General features: G+C 40.2%; 1 protein-coding gene across 1 annotated transcript; it reads left to right on the top strand.

The window, feature by feature from the left end:
* Window positions 1-660: 660 nt before the first annotated feature.
* LOC133576145 (transcriptional repressor scratch 1-like) lies at window positions 661-15,627 on the top strand. The gene is made up of 2 exons (XM_061929164.2): window positions 661-1,031; window positions 14,562-15,627. Exons 1-2 carry the CDS (start codon window positions 896-898, stop codon window positions 15,326-15,328), a joined length of 903 nt encoding a protein of 300 aa, XP_061785148.1. The 5' UTR covers window positions 661-895; the 3' UTR covers window positions 15,329-15,627.
* Window positions 15,628-20,092: the final 4,465 nt, after the last annotated feature.

The following is a 20,092-nucleotide window of genomic DNA, read 5'->3' as shown; positions in this document are numbered from 1 at the left end:
ATGTAGATATGTTCTTGTGTGATGTAGATGTTCTTGTATGATGTAGATACTGTTCTTATGTGATGTAGATATGTTCTTGTGTGATGTAGATGTTCTTGTATGATGTAGATACTATTCTTGCATGATGTAGATGTTCTGGTGGGATGTAGATACTGTTTTTGTGTGATGTAGATATGTTCTGGCGGGATGTAGATACTGTTCTTGTGTGATGTAGATACTGTTCTTATGTGATGTAGATACTGTTCCTGTGCGTATTGCCACTGTGGTTATGACAAATGATCAAAGACGGTGGAGTGAGCATGAAGAGTGTTAGCATCAATGGTTGTAGTTACTTCATTGAGAGACAATAGCTGACAAGATGTTTAGCGTGGTGTCAACCGCGTGCTGCTGCACCACTATTGTCTCCACTCAGAGGGGTGGGGGGGGTGGTGTTGCTTGGGTTTGTCGATCGTGTGTTTGTTTGTATCGAGTGTGTGTGTGTGCGTGTTATGTCTGTGTGTGTGTGTGTGTGTGTGTGTGTGTGTGTGTGTGCAGGAGAAAGGCAGCACAGACGGCTGGTGGTAATTCGATGTGTGTCCCTGGGGATGTTTGATGGATTAATGCTAAGCAGTTCCCTCCATCCAAGCGCCACCTGATCTTAGAGGCTGGTGGCCCACATGTAAAAGGCTGCAGTAATGCTGAGCTAAGCTACTTCTGCACACCCTCCTCCGCCCCCCACACCCCATCCCTCCCTCCCCGTGCCTCTGTGTCTTCCTCACCACTTTCCATCTTCATCTCTATCCCGTCTGATGCTTCCTCCGTCCTGTCCGCCTCCTCGTCTCCTTCATCTTCCGTCTTTGTCTGCCAGATTATTTTCCATGAGGGTGTAAATGAGCTTTTTCCTCAGGCAAACAAGATGCCTCGCTCCTTTCTGGTGAAGCAGCCCAAGGTTCACGAGTCCTGGCTGTGCAACTATTACCAGGATTCCTGCTCCGTGACGCATGCCATCACTGACTCTACCTCCGACCTCAATGTCCGACTCAGCGATAATGGTGAGTGGGCTCCCACTTCTTCAGCACCACTTTTTTCATCACATGACAACACAAGAGATCATTCACACACATGTCTTCTAATTCATCTTTCTTTTTTTCACACCCAACTGCTTCCACCTTTGTCAAACTAATCAAACACATGTTCAACTTATTGAAGACACCGAGCAGCTATTTTTTTTTTTTTTTTTTAATTAATTCCAGCATCAAAAATTTTTTCACGTTGCCCCCAAATTCTTACTTTTTCTATCATTTTTGTACATAAAACAAATGATCTTAAGAGTTTGTAAAATTACAATTTCTTGACCCATTCAAACCAACATGAAAAAATTCAGCTCATTTAAAAATTCCAGGTTTCTGCTTTTTAACTTTGAAAATATTTCACTTTGTTTTTTGGAATTTTAAAATTTTTTTTTACTTTAAAAACTACCATTGAAATTCTAGCATTCTGTTAAACAATTGCACATTTTTCACCTTAAAAATGGTGGATACAATTCTCGCATTCTTTTTAAAAATGACACATTTTCCACCTTAAAATTTCCTACTGAAATTCCTACATCCTGTAAAAAAATGACACATTTTCCACCTTAAAATTTCCCACTGAAATTCCTACAATTTAAAAAAACACAAACACATTTTCCATTTAAATTTTTGCACTTTAAGAATTTCTAATTTGACATGAAACAAATGACTCTTGATCTCAAGAATTTGTACAATTACAATTTCTCGACCCATTCAAACCAGGATGAAAAAATTGAGCTCATTTAAAAATTCCAGGCTTTCTGTTTTTTAACATTGAAAATATTTCAGTTTGTTTTTTGGAATTGTACATTTTTTTTTTACTTTAAAAACTACCATTGAAATTCTAGCATTCTGTTAAAAAATTGCAAATTTTTCACCTTAAAATTGCCCATTGAAATCCTCACATTCTGTTTAAAATTTGCACATTTTCTGCCTTTCATATTGTAGTTCAAATTCTCACATTCTGTTTAACAATAACACATTTTCCACCTTAACATTTTCCAGTGAATTTTCCACCTTAAATTTTCCCACTGAAATTCCTACAATTTTTTAAAGAAATGCACATTTTCCACCTTAAATGTTCCATTTAAATTCTTGCACTTTAAGAATTTCTAATTTGACATGAAACAAATTACCTTTGATCTTAAGGATTTGCACATTACAATTTCTCGACCCATTCAAACCAGGATGAAAAAAATTCAGCTCATTTAAGAATTCCAGGTTTCTGTTTTTTAACATTGAAAATATTTCAGTTTGTTTTTTGGAATTGTACTTTTTTTTTTTTTACTATAAAAACTACTTAGCATTCTGTTAAACAATTGCACATTTTTCGCCTTAAAAATCCCAGCAGAAATTCTAGCATTCTGTGGAACAATTACACTTTTTCCACCTTAAAAAGTGTGGATAAAATTCTCGTATTCTGTTTAAAAATGACATATTTTTCACCCTAAAATTTCCCACTAAAATTCCTACAATTTAAAAAAAATAAAAATGCACATTTTCCATTTATATGTTTGCACTTTAAGAATTTCTAATTTGACATGAAACAAATGACCTTTGATCTTAAGAATTTGTACAATTACAATTTCTCGACCCATTCAAACCAGGATGAAAAAATTCAGCTCATTTAAAAATTCCAGGTTTTCTGTTTTTTAACATTGAAAATATTTCAGTTTGTTTTTTGGAATTGTACTTTTTTTTTTACTTTAAAAACTACCATTGAAATTCTAGCATTCTGTTAAACAATTGCACATTTTTCACCTTAAAAATTCCAGCAAAAATTCTAGCATTCTATTAAACAATTGCACATTTTCCACCTTAAAAATTGTGGATACAATTCTCGCATTCTGTTTAAAAATTACATATTTTCCACCTTAAAATTTCCCACTGAAATTCCTACAATTTGTTAAAGAAATGCACATTTTCCACCTTAAAATGTTCCATTTCAATTCTTGCACCTTAAGAATTTCTAATTTGACATGAAACAAACGACCTTTGATCTTAAGAATTTGTACAATTATAGTTTCTCGATCCATTCAAACCAGGATGAAAAAATTCAGCTCATTTAAAAATTCCAGGTTTTCTGTTTTTTAACATTGAAAATATTTCAGTTTGTTTTTTGGAATCGTACTTTTTTTTTTACTTTAAAAACTACCATTGAAATTCTAGCATTCTGTTAAAAAATTGCAAATTTTTCACCTTAAAATTTCCCATTGAAATCCTCACACTCTGTTTAAAATGTGCACATTTTCTGCCTTTCATATTGTAGTTCAAATTCTCACATTCTGTTTAACAATTACACATTTTCCACCTTAAAATTTCCCACTGAAATTCCTACATCCTGTAAAAGAAATTACAATTTTTCCACCTTAAAATTTCCCACTGAAATTCCTACAATTTGTTAAAAATATGCACATTTTCCACCTTAAAATGTTCCATTTCAATTCTTGCACCTTAAGAATTTCTAATTTGACATGAAACAAATTACCTTTGATCTTAAGAATTTGTACAATTATAGTTTCTCGATCCATTCAAACCAGGATGAAAAAATTCAGCTCATTTAAAAATTCCAGGTTTTCTGTTTTTTAACATTGAAAATATTTCAGTTTGTTTTTTGGAATTGTACATTTTTTTTTACTTTAAAAACTACCATTGAAATTCTAGCATTATGTTAAACAGTTGCACATTTTTTACCTTAAAATTTCCCAATGCAATTGCAACATTCTGTCTACCAATTACACATTTTCCACCATAAAATTTCCAATTGAAATTCTTGCCTTCTGTTTAAAATTTGCGCATTTTTCGCCTTTAAAATTGTAGTGGAAGTGTTCGCATTCTGTCAAACAATTAGACATTTTCCACCTTAAAAATGTCCATTAAAACTCTGGCATTCTGTTTAAAAAATAAACATTTTGAACTGTAAAATTTCCCAAAGAAATTCCAGCATTCTGTATAACAAATTACACATTTTCACCTTATATTTTCCCATTAAAATTCTTGCATTTTGTTTAGTAATACAATTTTTCAACTTCAAATTTCCTATTGAAATACCTATAACCTGTTAAAGAATTGCACATTTCCACCTTAAAATTTCCCATTGAAATTCTCGCCATCTGTTTAAAATGTTCGCATTTTCCGCCTTTAAAATTGTAGTGGAAATTTTCGCATTCTGTTTAACAATTGCACATTTTCCACCTAAAAATTCCACTAAAAATTCCCACATCCTGTTAAACAGTTATGCACATTTTCCACCTTAAAATTTCCCAATGCTATTGCAACATTCTGTCTACCAATTACACATTTTCCACCTTAAAATTTCCCATTGAAATTCTCGCCATCTGTTTAAAATTTGCGCAATTTCCGCCTTTAAAAGTGTAGTGGAAATGTTCGCATTCTGTCAAACAATTACACATTTTCACCTTATAATTTCCCATTAAAATTCTTGCATTTTGTTTGATAATTACATTTTTCAACTTCAAATTTCCTATTGAAATGCCTATATACTGTTAAAGAATTCCACATTCCCACCTAAAATTTCCCATTGAAATTCTCGCCATCTGTTTAAAATTTGCGCATTTTCCGCCTTTAAAATTGTAGTGGAAATAATCGCATTCTGTCAAACAATTACACATTTTCCACCTAAAATTTCCATTAAAATTCCCACATCCTGTTAAACAGTTGTGCACATTTTCCACCTTAAAATTTCCCATTGAAATTCTCGCCATCTGTTTAAAATATGCGCATTTTCCGCCTCTAAAAGTGTAGTGGAAATGTTCGCATTCTGTCAAACAATTACACATTTTCCACCTTAAGATTTTCCATTGAAACTCTGGCATTCTGTTTAAAAAATACACATTTTGTGCTGTAAAATTTCCCAATTAAATTCCAGCATTCTGTGTAACACATTACACATTTTCACCTTATAATTTCCCATTAAAATTCTTGAATTTTGTTAATAATTACATTTTTCAACTTCAAATTTCCTATTGAAATACCTATATACTGTTAAAGAATTGCAGATTTCCACCTTAAAATTTCCCATTGAAATTCTCGCCTTCTGTTTAAAAGTTGCGCATTTTCCGCCTTTAAAATTGTAGTGGAAATGTTCGTATTCTGTTTAACAATTGCACATTTTCCACCTAAAATTTCCATTAAAATTCCCACATCCTGTTAAACAGTTGTGCACATTTTCCACCTAAAATTTCCATTAAAATTCCCACATCCTGTTAAACAGTTGTGCACATTTTCCACCTTAAAATTTCCCATTGAAATTCTCGCCATCTGTTTAAAATTTGCGCATTTTCCGCCTCTAAAAGTGTAGTGGAAATGTTCGCATTCTGTCAAACAATTACACATTTTCCACCTTAATATTTTCCATTGAAACTCTGGCATTCTGTTTAAAAAATACACATTTTGTGCTGTAAAATTTCCCAATTAAATTCCAGCATTCTGTATAACACATTACACATTTTCACCTTATAATTTCCCATTAAAATTATTGCGTTTTGTTTAATAATTAAATTTTTCAACTTCAAATTTCCTATTGAAATACCTATATACTGTTAAAGAATGGCACATTTCCACCTTAAAATTTCCATTAAAATTCCCACATCCTGTTAAACAGTTGTGCACATTTTCCACCTTAAAATTTCCCATTGAAATTCTCGCCTTCTGTTTAAAAGTTGCGCATTTTCCGCCTTTAAAATTGTAGTGGAAATGTTCGTATTCTGTTTAACAATTGCACATTTTCCACCTAAAATTTCCATTAAAATTCCCACATCCTGTTAAACAGTTGTGCACATTTTCCACCTAAAATTTTGATTAAAATTCCCACATCCTGTTAAACAGTTGTGCACATTTTCCACCTTAAAATTTCTCAATGCAATTGCAACATTCTGTCTACCAATTACACATTTTCCACCTTAAAATTTCCCATTGAAATTCTCGCCATCTGTTTAAATTTGCGCATTTTCCGCCTTTAAAATTGTAGTGGAAATGTTTGCATTCTGTCAAAAAATTACACATTTTCCACCTTAAAATTTTCCATTGAAACTCTGGCATTCTGTTTTAAAAATACACATTTTGTGCTGTAAAATTTCCCAATTAAATTCCAGCATTTTGTATAACACATTACACATTTTCACCTTATAATTTCCCATTAAAATTCTTGCATTTTGTTTAATAATTACATTTTTCAACTTCAAATTTCCTATTGAAATACCTATATGCTGTTAAATAATTGCACATTTCAACCTTAAAATTTCCCATTGAAATTCTCGCCTTCTGTTTAAAATGTGCGCATTTTCCGCCTTTAAAATTGTAGTGGAATTTTTCGCATTCTGTTTAACAATTGCAAATTTTCCACCTAAAATTTTGATTGAAATTCCCACATCCTGATAAACAATTACACATTTTCCACCTTAAAAAATTCCAGCATTCTGTAGAATTCATCCATCCATCCATCCATTTTCTACCGCTTATTCCCTTTGGGGTCGCGGGGGCGCCGGAGCCTATCTCAGCTACAATCGGGCGGAAGGCGGGGTACACCCTGGACAAGTCGCCACCTCATCGCAGGGCCTTCTGTAGAATAATGGCACATTTTTCCCTTTAAAAATGATTTAGTTGTTGGTGTTATTTAGATTTGCAGGCCACAAAAGCAGTTTGAATGGCACAGATTTAACAGAACGTTGTCCTTAGAAGGTGCCCTTGAATACCCCAGCCCCCCACCCCTCCATCTGATCCTGCAGGATGTTGCATCGCCGCAGGGAGTAGGATTGCAGCAACACAATCCATTTGTGATGGAACAGGCTATATAGGGGACAGGTATTGAGTGTTGGAGCAACACAACATTTTTGTGTGTTTGACTTTGGCTGAGGACATCTGAGGAAATTCATACTTTGATTTGGAAGATTCCCCCCCCCCCAACTCATGTTTTGTCCCCCAGATTCAGGCTGCCAGCTGTCTTGTCTTTGTTTTGGCAGTGTGTGTGTGTGTGTGTGTGTGTGTGTGTGTGTGTGTTGCTCAATAAAACCACACTGCTGTCCAGATCAGACCCCCATCTGTCTAACCCTCACAAACACCAGCCCTTCACCCCCCACCTGTCACTAAACCCCCCCCCCCCCCATCATTAGCATACCCCCTTAAAAATCCCACAGATGGGCAAGGAGCTGATTGCAATGATTCAGCGACTGAAAGGATTTGCTCAGACGGAGACGCTGATGTGCTTGAAAGGTTTAAAGTATTATTCTATTTTCCAACGAGCACATTAAAAATGTAGAGCGTTTAACAGTAAGTAAGCCGCGCAGGAGTGTGAGTGCAGGGCCCCTCCTAATTTAGGGCCCTAAGCAGGATTGTATTTGTACCCCCCTCCTATTGGACCATTTTTTCAACTCTTTTTTTTAAATTTTTTTTATTAATGTGAAACAATTCTTATACAGTTTTAATCAAACTTAAATTCAATTGATTGAAGAATCCATTTAAAAGTAAACATTTTTTTAAGTAACGATACGTCAGCAGGAGCTTTTGTAATCTATAACCTGTTTTAAATAGGTTTTATTAAAATGTATATATCAAATAATGCAAAACCCAAAACCAGTGAAGAAATAAAAACAGAATACAATGATTTGCAAATCCTTTTCAACTTTTATTCAATTGACTAGACTGCAAAGACAAGATACTTAATGTTCCAACTGGAAAAGTTTGTTATTTTTTGCAAATATTACCTCATTTGGAATTTGATGCCTGCAACATGTTTCAAAAATGCTGGCACAAGTGGCAAAAAAGACTGAGAAAGTTGAGGAACGCTCATCAAACACTTATTTGGAACATCCCACAGGTGAACAGGCTAATTGAGAACAGGTGGGTGCCATGATTGGGTATAAAAGCAGTTTCCATGAAATGCTCAGTCATTCACAAACAAGGATGGGGCGAGGGTCACCACTTTGTGAACAAATGCGTGAGCAAATTGTCAAACAGTTTAAGAACAACATTTGTCAACCAGCTATTGTAAAGAATTTAGGGATTTCACCATCTACGGCCCGTAATATCATCAAAAAGTTCAGAGAATCTGGAGAAATCACTGCATGTAAGTGATGATATTATGGACCTTGGATCCCTCAGGTGGTACTGCATCAAAAAGTGACATCGGGGTGTAAAGGATATCACCACATGGGCTCAGGAACACTTCAGAAAACCACTGTCAGTAACTACAGTTTAACGCTACATCTGTAAGTGCAAGTTAAAACTCTACTTGGCAAAGCGAAAGTCATTTATCAACAACACCCAGAAACGCAGCTGGCTTCGCTGGGCCCGAGCTCATCTAAGATTGACTGATGCAAAGTGTAAAAGTGTCCTGTGGTCTGACGAGTCCACATTTCAAATTGTTTTTGGACACTGTGGACGTCATGTCCTCTGTACCAGAGGGAAAGAACCATCCGGACCGTCATAGGCGCAAAGTTGAAAAGCCAGCATCTGTGATGGTATGGGGGTGCATTAGTCTCCCAAGACATGGGTAACTTGCACATCTGTGAAGGCGCCATTAATGCTGAAAGGTACATACAGGTTTTGGAGCAACATATGTTGCCATCCAAGCAACGTTATCAACGCCCCTGCTTATTCCAGCAAGACAATGCCAAGCCAGGTGTTACAACAGCGTGGCTTCATAGTAAAAGAGTGCGGGTACTAGACTGGCCTGCCTGTAGTCCAGACCTGTCTCCCATTGAAAATGTGTGGCGCATTATGAAGCCTAAAATACCACAACGGAGACCCCCGGACTGTTGAACAACTTAAGCTGTACATCAAGCAAGAATGGGAAAGAATTCCACTTGAGAATCTTAAAAAATGTGTCTCCTCAGTTCCCAAACATTTACTGAGTGTTGTTAAAAGGAAAGGCCATGTAACACAGTGGTGAACATGCCCTTTCTCAACTACTTTGGCACGTGTTGCAGCCATGAAATTCTAAGTTAATTAATATTTGCAAAAAAAAAAAATGAAGTTTCTAAGTTAGAACATTAAATATCTTGTCTTTGCAGTCTATTCAATTGAATATAAGTTGAAAAGGATTTGCAAATCATTGTATTCTGTTTTTATTTACCATTTACACAACGTGCCAACTTCACTGGTTTTGGGTTTTGTATATCTTTGGCAGTGCGGCTGGATCAAAAGAGACGTCGGAGATGCTTTGCTCAACAAAAAGTTGCTTTATTACAAGCGAGCATCATTATACGGGACTGCAGTTCCTGGAGGAGGTCAAGTAAAAAAATCAGGCACTCCTAACTTGAAGGAGCCGAACCACAGTCTTATATTACTTCTTTCTCTGTCTGGGTGTGTGTTAATTCAGGAGAGTACAACCTGACCATGTAAGGAGATGTTCATGTGTAAGTTACCATAAAACAACCTCTATATGTTGCAACTTAAATTTTGACGTGAAGATAGACATGGAGTCTCTCCTCCAGGATAGCGCTATCACTTTTGCATTCCAAAGTCTGAATTTATTGCCTCTTCTCATGAGAGAGCTAACCCAGTCCAACTAAGGCTCCTTAATTTATAATGGACTCAACCATTATTTACTTAAACCTGGTGGAAAGCAGACCACCAGGTTTAAGTAAATAATGGTTGAGTCTCCAAGTTGAATATAAACATTCACCATATGGAGAACATAATATGGGTGAATTAATTCACTTCATTACTATGCAGCGTTAAAAAAGATCTGGGTGGAAGCAGTCGGGGGAAACGGTACAAAATAAAAGCGCAAGGTGACACGTGAATGTGAACCCCCCCTCAAAGACAAGGTGGATCGATGCGGAGCCAAATGACTGCTCTCTGCAGAGTCAGCACTTTCACGCTGACTTATTTGTTCAGCCACGGCTGCTGTTTTGAGCTCTGAAGAGCACTCGCTACAGTCGCAGGATGCACTGATGGACCACTCATGAATATTTAAATCTGTCTCTCCTTCCTGTATTGCCCGGGTTTCCAAATTAAATTTTTTTAAATAATTTAATTAATTGCTTAATCATTCGGTCAATTATTTAATTAAATATTTCAAAATGAAAATAATGATTTCACAATGTATTCAATTATTTCATGAAGCTATGTGCCAGCGCGTCATGGTTTTCATCTGTCAAACTCAGCCATCAAAGTCAGTGGAATGCAGTGAGCCGAGTGGGCCACTTTTGGTAAGCAGAACTGGCGCTGCGGGATGAACCGAACGCCGGGTTAAGGCGCCCGATGCCGACGCCAGGAATGGAGTCCAATGATTGGTCGGAAGTCAGGAACATGGCAAGTTAAAGTTAAAGTACCAATGATTGTCACACACACACTAGGTGTGGCGAAATTATTCTCTGCATTTGACCCATCACCCTTGATCACCCCCTGGGAGGTGAGGGGAGCAGTGAGCAGCAGCGGTGGCCACGCCCGGGAATCATTTTTGGTGATTTAACCCCCAATAACAACCATTGATGCTGAGTGCCAAGCAGGGAGGTAACGGGTCCCATTTTTATAGTCTTTGGTATGACTCGGCCGGGGTTTGAATTCACAACCTCTCTAAAAGGAGGATAAACTCATACTTTTTGGGGAGTTTCTGGTAAATATTTTAGAGCAGGGGTGTCAAACTCATTTTAGCTCACGGGTAAAATCATGGCATGATAACTTAAAAATACAACGACGACAACGTCACATTGTTTTCTTTGTTTTACTTCGGCCCGAAATAGAACGAGCATTCTAAAAATGGACATACCACAAAATAATCCTCTTGACAAAACACTTCAGGTTAGTTGAAAATTCTGAGGAAAAAAAAAAAAACACCATGAAGAACACAATGAACTTGGACTTTGTCTCAGCGTATCTACACAGCCGTTAAACCAGACCTGGGCAAATTAAGACCCGGGGGCCGCAGTCCCAAATAATTTTTTTAGATCTTTAAGATGGAAACTGTATCTGCCATTATGATGTGCAGTGATGTTTTCTAATGACCGTAAGTCAGTGGTTCTTAACCTGGGTTCGATCGAACCCTAGGGGTTCGGTGAGTCGGCCTCAGGGGTTCGCCGGAGGTCAAAACACACCCGACTCATCGTGTGAATAAACACTTCTCACTATCGGCGTATTACGGATACGGCAACAGCAGAAGTCACACTGATTTGCAGGTGTGTAATTTGTACTGAGTTTATGCACTGTGTTGGTTTTGTTCTTTGAGCAAGGTGATGTTCATGCACGGTTCATTTTGTGCACCAGTAATAAAACATGGTAAGCTTTTAGTATGGGGAACATATTCACCATTAAGTAGTTGCTTATTAACATGCAAATTAGTAACATATTGGCTCTTAACTAGTCATTATTAAGTACTTATTAATGCCTTATTCGACATGGCCTTATTATAACCCTAACCCTCTATCCCTGGCCTTCTAACCCAGGCCTGGGCAATTATTTTGACTCGGGGGCCAAATTTAGAGGAAAAAAAGGTGTCTGGGGGCAGGTATATCTATTTTTAGGAACACTACTACAAAACCTCACAATAATGTCTGATTGAATGTTAAAAACGTGATAACAGACCGCCTTAAAAAACGAAATGGAATTTTAAATTTTTTTACTGAATGAAACACCCGGAATGTACATGAAAATAAAAGAATGTGGGATTTACAATATTAACTATGAATGATAAAACACGGAATATTGACAACATATGAACGTCACACCCCCTCTCCATCGACAACAAAAATGCAACAAACAGCGAAATATGAACGCGAAGGGTAAAAAAATCCCCACCTACTATCTGATATATCTGATATATCACTAAGCTTTAGAACTTTGTTGTAAAAATCTCCTTCCACGTCTGTCCCCGACACCCACATTTCAGGCTGGCCGCTCTGGAAACACTCTGTGGAAACACTCCCCACCCACACTGCTTGGTGCCTCGTCTGAGCTGCTGTGACATAGATTACCATAGTAACTAATTAGATTACCATAGTAACTAAGTAGATTACCATAGTAACTAGTATATCATGCAAATACGCAGATTCCGACCATTGAGATATTTTGTATAGTTCAGGGGTCGGCAACCCAAAATGTTGAAAGAGCCATATTGTACCAAAAATACAAAAACAAATTTGTCTGGAGCCGCAAAAAATTAAAAGCCATATTTCATACAGACAGTGTGTCATGAGATATAAATTGAATTAAGAGGACTTAAAGGAAACTAAATGAGCTCAAATATACCTACAAATGAGGCATAATGATGCAATATGTACATATAGCTAGCCTAAATAGCATGTTAGCATCGATTAGCTTGCAGCCATGCAGTGACCAAATATGTCTGATTAGCACTCCACACAAGTCAATAACATCAACAAAACTCACCTTTGTGCATTCATGCACAACGTTTAAAGTTTGGTGGACAAAATGAGAAAGAAAAAGAAGTGGCATAAAACACGTCGGAGAAAGTTATATATGTAAACAAACTACGGTGAGTTCAAGGACCGCCAAAATTAGTAGGACAAAACGGTGCTTGCCAAATACTCGAATCAGTGAAGCATGTTTAATATAAACAGTGTGCTTTATAACAATTAGGGAGGTTTGTGTTATGGTTGTCCTCCTACAGAAACCATATTAAAACAAAAAATATATTTTTTTCCCCTCATCTTTTTCTATTTTTCATACATTTTTAAAAAAGTTCCAGAGAGCCACTAGGGCGGCGCTAAAGAGCCGCATGCGGCTCCAGAGCCGCGGGTTGCCGACCCCTGGTATAGTTCAAGACTTACGGTCATTAGAAAACATCACTGCACATCATAACGGCAGCTACAGTTTCCATCTTAAAGATCAAAAAAATGATTTAGGAATGTCCGGCGGGCCAGATTGAAAAGCTTAACGGGCCACTTAATTTGCCCAGGTCTGCTCTAACCCTAACCCTAACCAAATAACTCTAAATTAAGTATTTGTTACTTAGAATATGTTCCCCATACTAAAGTGTTACCAAAAACATACAACTTTGTCTTGAATTTGAAAAAAAATGTTTTTCTTATTTTTCACTAAAGAAGGGTTCAGTGAACATATAAAACTGGTGGGGTTCGGTACCTCCAACAAGGTTAAGAACCACTGCCGTAAGTCTTGAACTATACAAAGTATTTCAATGGTTGGAATCTGCGCTTTTGCATGATAAACTAGTTACTATAGTCATCTAATTAGTTACTATGGTATTTCAATTAGTTACTATGGTCATCTAGGTCACAGCAGCTCAGACGAGGCACCAGGCAGTGTGGGTGGGGAGCGTTTCCACAGAGTGTTTCCAGAGCCTGAAATCCCGGTGTCAGGGACAGACGTGGAAGGAGATTTTTACAACAAAGTTCTAAAGCTTAGTGATCAGATATATCAGATTGTAGGTGTTTTTATTTTTTACCCTTCACGTTCATATTTCGCAGTGTTTGTTGCATTTTTGTTGCGTTTCACTTGATTGTAAAATATGTGGATGGAGAGGGGGTGTGTGTCAGGTTCAAACACTGATGACATCTATTAAACAGACAAGAAGCAAGGAATCATGCAGAGACAGAGTTCAATTTGGCTCAATGAGGAAAGACGTATTGGGCTGTACGCTTAGTTACAGTTCCAACCTACGCTCTAAGGCACAGCCCACGTGCTCCACTATTTATTCGGGAGGTCCCTGGTTACATCACTGAGGCTGCTTCTGAAGGAAGGGGGGGTCATTTCAGCAGCCCCAGTTAGACAAAATATATGATTATTCATAAAATGGAAATGTGCTGACACTCGTGATATCGCCCTGTCTCTGCTTTGTCTGCGTCACGGCACTCGATGTTCTGGACACAAACACAAACACTGATACGAGACGACTCGCAATTCAAGATTGCAAGTTGTCCCTTTGCACAGATAGAAAAGTACAACTTCAGCACAATTGATAATAACTATAGCAACGGCCTTTAAGCATAAGAGTTGTGTGATAACTTACACATAATTATTTTAACAGTGTTACGTTCATATGTTGTCAATATTCAGTGTTTTATCCTTCATAGTTAGTATTGTAAATCCCACATTCTTTATTTTCATGTACATCCTGGGTGTCTCATTCAGTAAAACAATGTAAAATTCCATTCCCTTTTTAAGGCGGACTGTCATATGGTTTTTAGCTTTCAATCAGACATTATTGTGAGGTTTTGCATTAGTGTTCCTAAAAATTAGATATATCGGCCCCCAGATTTGTTTCTCTAAATTTGGCCCCCAAGTCAAAGTAATTTCCCAGGCCTAGATTAGGGTTACCAAAAAATCACTTTAAATCTCGATAACAAATAAAAAAAAACTTACAAGTAATCTTATTGAAAAAGATCTTGCAACTTTTTGAAAAAGCTGCCCTAAATTCATACATTTTAGGCCAAGAACATCACAAAAAAATCAGCAAAATCCAGGTTTCGAAAAACACTGTTTTTGTATTGATGATTGGTACTGCAAATGTTTGATACCAAGTAAATACAGGGCCAGTATTGCCGATACCAACACTTTTTCATTTTCCTCCAGGCTACATCCGTGATTACATCATCCCATCCGTGATGCAGAACACAAAGAAGTCCAAGCAGACGTCTTCGTGTTTACAAGAATGCATCGGCGGCAGCAGCGGGGACGAGTTCTCCGACCACGACACGGACGATCCGGACAGTCCGGTATCCAGCACCGGAACCGTCGAGTCGGACTGTAGCGGCGCAGAGTTGGAGACCAGCATCATCAATGCCTTCCTCATGTCGGACGGACGCGCCCGCCAGAGACGACGGCGCAAAGAGGCGATCGCCGAGGGCGCCGGGTCAGCCGGCCACGGTCCCCGATCCAAAACCAAAGGCCGCCACGCGTGCGGCGAGTGCGGCAAATCGTACGCCACGTCGTCCAACCTGAGCCGACACAAGCAGACTCACCGCAGCCTGGACAGCCAGCAGGCCAGGGAGTGTCCCACCTGCCACAAGGTCTACGTGTCCATGCCGGCCCTCGCCATGCACATGCTGACCCACGACCTCAAGCACGCGTGCGACGTGTGCGGCAAAGCCTTCAGCCGGCCATGGCTGCTGCAGGGTCATATGCGGTCGCACACGGGAGAGAAGCCCTTCGCCTGCGCCCACTGCGGCAAAGCCTTCGCCGACCGCTCCAACCTCCGCGCTCACATGCAGACGCACTCGCCAGCCAAGCACTACTCGTGTCAGCGCTGCCGCAAAAGCTTCGCACTCAAGTCCTACTTAAACAAGCACTGTGAGTCCGCTTGCTTCCGAGGACGCCAAGCAGAGGACGACTGCAACTGACTGACAAGTACTCGTCCTGCACAGACGAGTACTGCCAATAGTACAGTACTGCCATTAGTACTGCAGTACAGGCTTCTCAGGCGTATCACATGCATGCATCCTTTCACAAGTCACTAATAGTCATTTTTACTTAACTCGCTATTTATTAACGGAACAATCATTTGTTTGTGTATTTATTTTCTTATTTATTGCTATTTATTATTGAATGGATATTTTCTTTCAGAGCCATGATTTGTTGGGAAGAAAAGCTGTAATAAATGCAGGGTTAAATTCCTTCTCTCTGGTCGGACTGGTGACGACAATAAAGATGATGAAAATGAACACTTGCTTTTGTTGAAGTATTACTGTAGTATACTACTACTATGAGTAATATTTCATAATACTTCTGCTCCGGCCGGCTTTGGTTACTCTTGAAAATGGATACGTCTACTCTAATACATTTCCAATGAATTTGGCACTTTTGGTGTTGTTATTTTTCAATACTCCGAAGTTACAGTAAAACCAGATGCTTTCTCCAGACTCAACAACCCTACCACAGAAGATGGCACTCCCGAGACCGTCATTTTTGTGGCCCGGGTGGGGGGAGCCCTCCTGTGGGAGGTGGAGAGAAGGGTGTCCAAGGCGGCCACTGATTCTCAGGTGCCCAAGAACTGTTCAGCTGATAAAAGGTTTGTTCCAGCTGAGCTGAGGTCTGTGGTCCTTCAGTGGGGACACGCCTCTAAAGTCTCCTGTGAGGCGCACTCTGTTCGTCATTGCTCAGAGGTTCTGGTGGTCTTCAAGGAGCCCCAATGTCAAGGAGTTTGTCACCGCCTGCTCCGTTTGCGCCAGAAACAAGGCTTCTAATCGCCCACCTGTAGGCCTAAGCTGGCTCACTTCATCGCCGTACCCAATTTGCCGTCATCTTTAGAGACAGCCAAGCTGCTGGTGAGGCATGTCTTCCAAATCCATGGCATTTCTTTGGACAAGGTTGTCAACAGGGGGCCTCAGTTCTTGTCCCAGGGCTGGAAAGCGGATTGCAAGGCACTAGGAGCAGCAAGCAGCCTCTTGTCAGGATATCATCCCCAGACTAATGGCCAGACGGTGCGAGCAAATTGACTGTGTATGCCACTGACATTCTTCTTCCTAGTCCCCCCACCTCCCCTGGGTGGAATATGCGCACAACTCTTTCATCTGCTCGGCCACAAGTATGTCCGCATTCAAGTCCACCTATGGTTAAAAGCCTCCCTTGTTTCCTTGTATCCGTGTCGTCAGTCTACCTTCACTTTTGCTGGGCTCATCACGTGTGGCAGGGCACCTGGGCGGCCGTTTCACGAACTGCTGCTCGCAACCACATGTTGGCTGACCGCCACAGGATCCTGGCATCGGAGTACCAGCCTGGAAAGAGGTATGCCTTTCCGCCCGGGACTTACCATTGGCTGGTGTCTCCAGAAAGCTGGCACCGAGATTTGTCAGACCCTACAAGAGCGACAAGATCATCAACCCTGCATCCGTCAAGCTCCTGATGCCACCTTCCATCAAGCATCATCCGGTGTTCCACGTCTCCAGCCTCAAGCCTGTTACTTCAGGCCTGCCGTGTCCTCCATCTGTGATGCCTCCTCTGCACAGGACCAATGGCCAACCCGCATACTCGGTGAAGGCCATTTTGGACTCCAGAAGACGAAGTAGAGTGTGCAGTACCTGGTCGACTGAGAGGACTACGAGCCGGAGGGGCACTCATTAGTCTCCGGCTCCTATATCCTCGACCCACCACTCTCTCCATCCGGCTAAGACACGTAAGCCCCCAGGTGTCGCCCTATAAGAGGGAGGGGTACTGTGGTGTTTGTCTCCCCTGCTCTGCTTCCACCTGTTTGCCTTTTCTTGCAGAACCATCTCTGATCATTCCTGGGCGGATTCACTGACCACTCACACCTGCAGGCAATTGTATTTAGGGCTTCTTAAACTGCTGCCTGCCACTACGGTGCAAGTTGATTGTTTGTTACACTATCATGGTTTTCCTCCGACATAGCCGTTTCCTGTGTCTCTTTTGTGTTGTTGGTCTACTACATTTTATTTATTATTTCTTCCTCTTTTTATGCCCTTGAAAGTGTTAAGTTATCCTTTCCTTTTCTCTTGTAATTGAGCTCCTGTGCCAAACAATTTCCCTTGCCATCAATACAGTTTGGTGGATTGCTGCAGAGATGGTTGTGCTTCTGGAAGGTTCTCTTCTCCCAACAGAGAAAATGCTGTAGCTCTGACAGAGTGACCATCGGGTTCTTGGTCACCTCCCGAACTAGGGCCCATCTTCCTGGATCGCTCAGTTTAGACAGTCGGCTCTAGGAAGAGCCCTGGTGGTTCCAAACTTCTTCCATTTACCGATGATGGAGGCCACTCTGCTCATTGGGACCTCCAAGGCAGCAGATATTTTTTTGTACCATTCACCAGATTTGTGCTTCGAGGCAATCCTACAGACCGACAGTCTCTTTGACTTTATTTAGCTCTGCCATGCACTGTCAAGTGTGGTATCTTGAATATAGACAGGTATGTGCCTTTCCAAATCATGTCCAACCAACATAATTTACCACAGGTGGACTCCAATGAAGTTGTAGGAACGTCTCAAGGTTGATCATTTGAAACAGGATGCACCTCAGCTCACTTTTGTTCTTCTTATCATGAATTGATTAACGTGGACTAGAGATGCGCGGTTTGCGGGCACAACCGCGGAGTCCGCGGATTATCCGCGGATCGGGCGGATGAAATTTAAAAAAATAAGATTTTATCCGCGTGCGGGTCGGGTCGGGCGGATCAATTAGATTTTTTTTTTTTTTTTTTTTTTTTTGCGGGTGGCAGTTAAACCAATTCGGAAATATATATATATAGTTAAATGTTGTTACCCACATACGAAAAACGAGCAGGCACCTGCTGCATATGCCACAACAGAAGAAAAAAAAAGAAAAGAGATGGACACTTTTACGGAGCGGAGAAGGGACGCCTCGCCGGGGTCCGGGACCGAGGCCCCTTCCCCCGAGAGGGCCCCACCGGGAGCCGTAGCTGAGGCGATCCGCGAGAAGGGCCCGACGCACGTCCAGGGTCACTACCGCGCCCACCGCACCGACACCCCGCCTCGTCCGCCTTCGCCGCGGCCGGCGTCACGCGCAGCAGGTAAGCAGCTTACCTGCCCGCCACCCCCGTGGCCGGGGGCTCGTAACATGGGTCACTCCGCGCGCTCCGCCCGCGCAGCTTACCTGCCCGCCACCCCTGTTGCCGGGGGCGCGTAACAGGGGTCACTCCGCGCGCAGTGCGCTCACGAAAGGGGTGGGGCTCACCCTGGTTTTTATAGAGAGCAGGATGGTGGCCATGGAAGTCGGAACCCGCTAAGGAGTGTGTAACAACCCACCTGCCGAATCAACTAGCCCTGAAAATGGATGGCGCTGGAGCGTGGGCCCATACCTGGCTGTCGCCGGCAGCGAGACGCGCTTGGAGGTGCGCTCAGCGCGGCTCCCATATGATTGCGCACTGGTGTGCGTCTGGGTCGTGACAGCGTGGCACGCGAAAGACTGTGCTGCATTGGATCAGTCTCCTTTCTTTAACAGGCAAAAGCTTTATAACCTCACCATACCTGCCAACTTTTGAAATCAGAAAAACCTAGTAGCCAGGGTCCAAGGGCCGCAGGCCCCGGTAGGTCCAGGACAAAGTCCTGGTGGAGGGTTCAGGGCTTCGCCCCCCGACGCAAAATGATTATTAGCATTCAGACAGGTTAAAATGTTGCTAAAACCATCACTTTTCTATCAGTCACAGTGACTTTTCAAAACAAAAATATTACAGCAAAAATCATATGGGTTGATTGACATGTTTATTCTGTAAGCTAACTTCAATAGTTTGAAATTATTTTGACAGTTAATGCCAGTTATCCTGTCAACCTTTCACAAGACTTCAATTTGTTAATTGAAAGTATAAACAGTATAAACACTTTTTACAGTAAACAAATGGTAAAACAGTACTAAACAATTCCATTAAAAAAAAAATTGGTGTCATTATTAACTTTCTGTCCAAGCTTGTATAATCTACTGCCTTGTTCAATTGTAAAACATATTCTGTGCCTAAAATTCACATTTCTATCACAATTATCATACTGTAAACATGGTAAGCTAACTTCATTAAAATTAATAGTCCTGTCAATAGCATGGAATTACAATTCAAATGTAGTTTTTTTGTAAGCCTTTCAAAAGAATTCAAAATATGAAAAATTAATGAAAATTAATTTAAGCCATCAGACACTTTGAAAAGTGGCACATCACATCTCTAATGTAATCATTTGAACTTTTCAACAGAAATAGCACTGCAAAAATATTAAGGACATACTTCTGTATTTTGGTAGTTATGCTGTCAACATTTAACAAGATTTCTTCAACTTGGACTTGAAAGCATAAATAGTATAAACACTTTTAACAGTATGTCGTGCTGTGAAATACAGCCGACAGGATTGCGCACCAAACACGAGGCAAGGCCAAAGCGCATGCAGGTGCAGGAGAAGAAAGGACTTCTTTCATTTAAGGTTTGTGATAAACCATCAAACTCATTCGTTAAAAGGACTCTATAGTAATATAAAGCGAATTTTTCTGGACATTATCATGCAAGAAAAGTTTATTTTTGGGACCGCGATCACCGCGTAATGATTTTCAAAGGTTGCATTACAAACATGTAACTGTCCCATGTGATCAGCCAGTGCGATTGGAAGTCCATGCTCAATTATTGCCTCCGTAAATAAAACTTCGGCATTTAATCACA

This window comes from Nerophis lumbriciformis, linkage group LG03, assembly GCF_033978685.3.
Source record: "Nerophis lumbriciformis linkage group LG03, RoL_Nlum_v2.1, whole genome shotgun sequence".
In the NCBI taxonomy this organism is placed as follows: Eukaryota; Metazoa; Chordata; class Actinopteri; order Syngnathiformes; family Syngnathidae; genus Nerophis; species Nerophis lumbriciformis.
This window is presented reverse-complemented; position numbering and strand designations above follow the sequence as displayed.

Excerpts from the sequence above, each read along its gene's own strand:
- LOC133576145 (XM_061929164.2), top strand. The coding sequence starts at position 896 with ATGCCTCGCTCCTTTCTGGTGAAGCAGCCCAAGGTTCACGAGTCCTGG. Across the intron at positions 1,032-14,561 it reads TGTCCGACTCAGCGATAATG|GCTACATCCGTGATTACATC; the intron begins GTGAGTGGGCTC and ends ATTTTCCTCCAG.